The following is a 6,774-nucleotide window of genomic DNA, read 5'->3' on the forward strand; positions in this document are numbered from 1 at the left end:
CCTCTCCCACCTGGAGGATAACGTGTCCTTCCCTCCTGTGGCTCTGGCTGGGTCTCCATCTTAACCACACCAACAAACCCATCTTATTTAACCTGCTGTGACCCTGATCCCAGATGAAGCCATCTTCTGAGGCGGCAGAAACCCCAGCACTCTGTTGAGGGAATACCACTCAGCACACAGCAGTTCACAGCTTTTCTGTAGAGCTACTTTTAAAATTATCTGCTGTGAGTTCTGTATCTGTTTCTCCTCTTTCATTCCTGACTTTATTAATACAAGTCTTCCTTCATTTTTTCTAGGTGACCTAAAGAAGTTTGTCAATTTTAAAATTTATTATAGGAACAGCTTCCAGTGTTGCTCATCATGCTTATTTCTTAATATCTTTTATCAATTTCTGCTGTCACTTTTATCATCTGTCTTTCCTGCTGGTTTACACATGGTGTATTTTTCTTTTTCCACTCCTGGGGGTGGAGAGGTCAGTCAAAGGCTTTAGAGTTTTCTTTTCTCTTGAGACAAGGTTTAGCAGTCACCGTTTCCCCTGTGCACACAGCTCCTACCGAGGACAGCTGCCAACTGGAACAGGCCCAGCATGAGGAGCAGGACTGACCCCACTCATGCGTGGCTCTGAATACTGCCCACCAAGTGAGCAGGAGAGTGAGGGTGAGGACCAGGCTGGCAGGGAGGTGGACTGGGGAAGGAGATACTGGTCAGAGGTGCCATGTGTGGTAAGCAGGAGGAAGAGCTTCTGGTGACCTCTCACTGCACTGTGACCACAGCTAATGCTGCATTTTATGTTGCAAAATAGCTAAAAAAGAATTTAAACATTCTCACCAGAAAGAAACGATAACTATTTGAGGTGATGGAAATATGAGCCTGATTTACCATTCTATGTTGCAAACTAGTCAAAACTTCACACTATGCTCCAAAAATGCATGCAACTTTCATTTGTCCAGTAGAAATAAAACTTAAATAAAGTTTAAACATGGATTGCAAGGTCATGATGCCCTTCACGGGGGCACTTAAGCATGGACTCACAGAGGGAATGGTGCCCCGGGCTCGTGAACACTTGCAGACATTCACACACCTTTAAGCTGGTGCCTCCCCTGGGAGGGGATGGTTAGGGTCCGTGAGCCCAATACTGCGTCATTAAAACAAGCCAGTGTGGATGTTTTCTTCTGCCATTTTTTCCTGAGCAAATCGTATAACTTGGGCTCCTCCTGATGGATGTGTCCTCAATTCACTATGACGACGGCCCCTGAGGCTTTGGTTTGCCTGATCACACCTTTTCACATCTAAAACATTTTGAGTACACCAGCTTTTCTTCGTTTCCCATCTGGTTCATTTTAATACTTGTGATCTTGTTCTACTGTGATTAATATATTTATTTAATATATTTACTTAATTTATAGTACACTTTCATTTTGTGATAATTGATATGTTAATGAGTAAAATATTAATTATGAAATCTTAGGAAAATAACACATAAAAAAATGAATAAAGACCATAAGTACTAATATTTGGCAGAGTCCAAGGTACCTTTAAGTGCCATCCAGGGTTCAACAAAATAAAATATGGAAAGTCTTGCTAGAATACAGCTGAATTTCATTAAAAAAAAACAAGAAAGAAAGAGCTCAGCGACCCCTGGGACTCCCGGTGGGGAAGCTCGAGGCTCCTGGCTAGACCAGGTCAGGCGCGCAGGGCAGGCCCTGGTGGAGCCCCCACGCCACACTGCCTTCTCAGCCTTCTCAGGGCTGCCTTCAATTCCTTGTTCCTCAGACTGTAGATGATGGGGTTCAGGGTGGGGGGCACCACCGTGTAGAACACAGGCAGCAGAAGGTCAGAGATGGAGGGTGAGCTGGAAACCGGCTTCACGTAGGCGATGCTGCCGGACACCAGGAAGAGGGTCACAACCACGAGGTGAGGGACACAGGTGGAAAACGTTTTCCACCTGCCCTCCTTGGACGGGATCCTCATGACGGTAGAAAAGATGTACCCGTAGGAGAGCGTAATGAGACCGAAGCACAAAATCACAAGGCTGGTAACGAAGACCATGACTCGGACCTCAGGGAGGATCGCTGTGGAGTCCAGGAGGCTGAGCAGCTGGGGAATGTCACAGAAGAAGTGATGGACTTGGCTGGACCCACAGAACGGCAAGGAGAAAGTGGCCGCCATGTGCATGAGCCCAGAGACGCCGCCACTCAGCCAGCACAGGGCCATCATCCTGACACAGGCACGCTGGCTCATGATGGCCTCATAGTGCAAGGGCCAGCAGATGGCCACACAGCGGTCATACGACATCACTGTTAGGAGGGCCGTCTCAGTGGACGCCAAGTTCATGAAAAAGAAGGCCTGCAGGGCACACCCCCAGAAGGAGATGGAGGTGTCCTGGGTGAACGAACTGACAACAGACTTGGGGACTGTGACGGAGATAAAGCAGAAATCCAAGAAAGACAGGTGTCTTAAGAAGAAGTACATTGGGGTCTGCAGGCGGACGTCCACGGTGGTGACCGTGATGATCAGGAGGTTCCCCGTGAGAGCCGCCAGGTAAACTAGTAAGAACAGGACCGCATGTGTGGTCTGAACCGTCCAGGAGTCTGCGAACCCCACGAGGAGAAACACCACAGCCTCGCTGCTGTTCCCATCTGCGGCTGCTTTGCTTCCTCCTAGGACAGAAGAGTGGGTTACAGCTCTGTCTGCGTGGCTGCCTGCAATGATGTCCCTGAAGCAGCCAGGCAGGTGACTGCTGCATGACAGATCACACAGATGCACAGGTGGAAACTATCTTGCTACCTGAAATCTGGACCACACAGCACAGCACAAAGTAAAACCTCAATAAATACAACATAGGACCTGAGGGGCCTGGAGAGATGAAACTAACATAGAAAATGACATGGGATTTTAATAGGAATTGCATTAAATATGTGTAGCCATTTTGACAATATTAATTATGCCTATCCAGGAGCATGGGAGATCTTTCCGTCTACTAAGGTTTTCTTCAATTTCTTTCTTTGGTGTTCTGTAGTTTTCATTGTAGAGGTCTTTCACCTCTTAGATTGATTCCCAATTTTTTTTAGGCTATTGTGAATGGTGTAGTTTTCCTAATTTCTCTTTCAGTAAATTCATCACTGATGAATAAGAATGCTTTTGATTGATGGGTGTTGATTTTATATCCTGCTACTTTGCTGAATTAATTTATTGGTTCTGGAAGTTTTCTGGTGTACTTTTTTTTGGATCTGCTAAATATAGAATCATTTCATTGGATAATAGTGATAGTTTGAGTTCCTCTTTATCTATTTGAATCCCTTTAATTTCTGTCTTCTAAGCAGGCTAGAGTTTCAAGGATGATGTGGTATATATATTTATGGAATATGACTCATCTTAAATGAAGAATGAAATTATGGCATTTTCCAGTAAATGGATGGAGCTGGAGAATATCATGCTAAGTGAAATAAGCCAACCCCCCAAAAACCTAAGGCCTAATGTTTTCTCTGATATGCAGATGCTAATTCATAATAAGGGCAGGGACACTAGGAAAGAATAAAGTTTCTCTAGCTTAGGTAGAGGGGAGTGAAGGGAGGGGAGGAACAGGAAGGTGGTAGAATGAAACAGACATTACTACCTTTTGCACATATATGACTACACGACCAATGTGATTCTATAACACATACAATCAGAAGAATGATAAATTATAACCCATTTATGAATGAAATGTCAAAGTGCATGAATGCATTTTACTATCATATATAACTAATTAAAACATACTAAAAAATTATAAAGTCAAAACAACAAAAAAAAGAAAATTACAGGGGACCATGAAAAGAAAAGGATCTGACCACAAAGATAAGGCATAGTATCCACAGAAGAGAGTAGTACCCATAGGTGGGGAGAAATCAGCAGGGCTGCTCCCGTCTGTGGAACAGATGTATTAGGAAGTGTGCATTTGTTGCTGTGGGGCGGGGGGGGGGGGTCTTCAGGGCTTCTCAGCTTTGGTGACAGTGGAGTGAGTGGGTTCCATGACCTGGAAGGCGCCTGCCCCACAGTGACTGAAAACACCACCCTCCTCGATGTCCTCGCAGAGGCACACCACAGCTCCCGGGGCTCCGTGCCTCATCAGAAGCAGCTGCTGAGCTCTGAAGGGGGCATGTTAGTGGAGGACGCAACCAAGCACAGCTCCAGGGGGCATCTGCTCTGGTGGACAAGAGGGGACGAGGGACAGAGGTGGCGTCCTGGACACACTGGACTTGCCGTGTGCTGTTGGAGAGAGGTGGGAGCTGCTAATGGGTCAGGTCTTGATGGGTGTTTCACTGGTTTTCAGACTGGCATTTAGAAGACAGCGTGTGGAGACAGGAGGAGGATCAGGGTGTGCCGACTTCGGGGGCTGCTGGGCCGCAGCTGGGACTGGCCTTCCCTCCCATGTCCTGGCCCTCAGCTCTCATCCGCAACCTTGGACCCAGCAGCAGAATCCTGAGCATCTGGCCACACGGCTGAAGCACTGAGCAGTTTCGATGACAATCTTCTCCAGCGTCCGGCCCCCACTGTATTTGTTGGGATAGTCCAGTGAAATGGCGTCTGACCACGTTCCCAGTCTCTGTGAGTGTGTCAAGCCACTCTCAACAGAACTTTGCCCGTAGCAGTTCATGATCAAGAATGTATGCACAACAAACTGACTCCCTGCAGAACTGCAGGAGTTTCAACACCTGTGTGTGCTTGTGAAAGCTCAGCTACCGTTGGCACCACAGGTTTCCAGCGCATCCAAAAGATCCCCTCATCTTCTCAGCAGCACAGCCTCCTCCTCTGCCTGTTTCCCCTCTGGGCGGCCACTGACTGCTGGGCCGCTTAGGGCAGGTCCACAAGGACACCCAGAAGGAAACCCCGGGGGCATGGGCCAGGGGTCTTTCCCTGGGAATCTTGTCTCTCCCCAAGTTCCAGCCCTCTCCACTTGCCCATGAGCCCAGTGTTGGAGGGACACCGCAGCCAAGGGCACAGAGGAAGGCTCCTGTGAGCTGGAGGAGCAAGCTCATGCTGGGCTCTGTCTTCACTGTGGTTTACTGCGGCCAGATGACTTCTACCTTCACTCAAATGGGCTTCAAAGGACTGTATCCAGACAGCGATCATGGGGACAGAGATGGAGGACCCAGGCGTGGGCTCTGCAGAGCAGGATTGGGCCAAGACACTGGGATTGCCTCATTGAAGAGGATGCTTAAGAATTCAGCCAATGTAAACACTTTCATCTATGCACAGAACATCCCTTCAACCTCACATGTACACACACACACACACACTCTCCCAAACTGTTACTGCTGAATAGTTCAAACCCATAAGTAGAGTCTGCTAGAAGACCATGCTCCTTTTGCCCTGGGTCTCATCCCCAGCACAACAAAATAGAAAAAGAAAAAAAAAAGAAAGAAAGAAGTAAAGAAAGAAAGAAAGAAAGAGAAAAAGGAAATAACTTATCCATCTAAAATCCTATATTGCAGCTATTATGGGATCCAGGTTAATTGTTCCAAACTACCACAATGGAGGTGTACTCATTGTCACTCACGCCCAACAATGTCCCATATGATTTGTGCCCCAGGCCTTCCACCTCTCCGTCCCTCTTTCACATTTCACTCCTCCCAGGCCTCCCCACTCTTCCATCCATATTAGCCTATTGCCTCTTTTTCAGCTGTAGTTCATTCTGGCCAGGTGTGGTGGCGCACACGGAGGATGAGGCTGGAGGTTCTCGAGTTCCAAGCCAGCCTCAGCAAAAAGCGAGGCCCTAAGCAATTCAGTGAGATCCTGTCTCTAAATTAAATACAAAATAGGGCTGGGTATGTGGCTCAGTGGTCAAGGGCCCTTGAGTTCAATCCCCAGCACCCCCCCACACACACACACACACCACCAAAAAAACCAAAAAAGTTTAGTTAATTCCCATGTCAGGGTTTTGCAGTTACTCCATTTCTCACCCCATGCACCACTGACATTTGCGGCCAGATAAATCAGGGCTGTGGCTCTGCCACATGCCCTGCAGAATGTCTAGCAGTATCCTGGGCTGCTTCCCACTGGATGTTAGCAGCCATCTTCCTTCCTCTCAAGATGTGACAACTAAAAATGTCTCCATATATTGCCTAATGTTCTGTGGGGACAAAATGCCTGCCGTGGAGATGGCTTTTTGCCGGAGTCAACACTGGGTGGTTCCATCTGCACTATTCCAAGCTCAGCTTCACAGAGGCATCCCTGAGCACCCTACCAATGGGTCACTTTCAATCCCAGCGCACAGATCCCTCCGCAGGAACTCACTCCATCATGTATGTGCATTGACCCTGTTGCTCTCTTCCATCAGTGTCCTTTCTTTCTCCATCCACCCTGAACCTTATGTGCACTATTCTGGTCCCCAGAACCTGGAGCAGAGCCTGCACAGGATTAGGTTCAATACATTCAATCACAAATGTTGGGTTAATGAACCATAGAGAGTGGGTGATTATGCCATCAAGACTTTCACCAGCTCATTCGTTATCATTTTCACTGCAGAGAGTTTCAGCTTTTTGGAGATTTTTTAAATTTTCATTTATTTGGTACCAAGATTGAACCCAGGGGTGCTTAACCACTGAGCCACACCCCAGCCCTTTTTATATTTTATTTAGAGACAGGGTCTCACTGAGTTGCTTAGGGCCTTGCTCAATTGCTGAGGTTGGCTTTGAACTCATGATCCTCCTTCCTCAGCCTCCCCAGCCACTGGGATTACAGGCATGTGCCATCGCATCTAGCTTATTTATTTATTTTTATTTTTGGTGCTGG

The 6,774-nt window shown here is 47.3% G+C and overlaps 1 protein-coding gene across 1 annotated transcript; it reads right to left on the minus strand.

Moving 5' to 3' along the window:
• Positions 1-1,683: 1,683 nt before the first annotated feature.
• LOC124093489 (olfactory receptor 14L1-like) lies at positions 1,684-4,636 on the minus strand. The gene is made up of 2 exons (XM_046445930.1): positions 4,441-4,636; positions 1,684-2,660 (listed from the first exon to the last, which is right to left on the minus strand). The coding sequence occupies exons 1-2, from the start codon at positions 4,634-4,636 to the stop codon at positions 1,684-1,686; spliced, it is 1,173 nt and encodes a 390-aa protein (XP_046301886.1).
• Between the last annotated feature and the right edge of the window lie 2,138 nt (positions 4,637-6,774).

The sequence above is a fragment of the Marmota monax genome, unplaced genomic scaffold, assembly GCF_021218885.2.
Source record: "Marmota monax isolate L192 unplaced genomic scaffold, Marmota_monax_Labrador192_F-V1.1 WCK01_AAM20220418_F8-fsc00035, whole genome shotgun sequence".
In the NCBI taxonomy this organism is placed as follows: Eukaryota; Metazoa; Chordata; class Mammalia; order Rodentia; family Sciuridae; genus Marmota; species Marmota monax.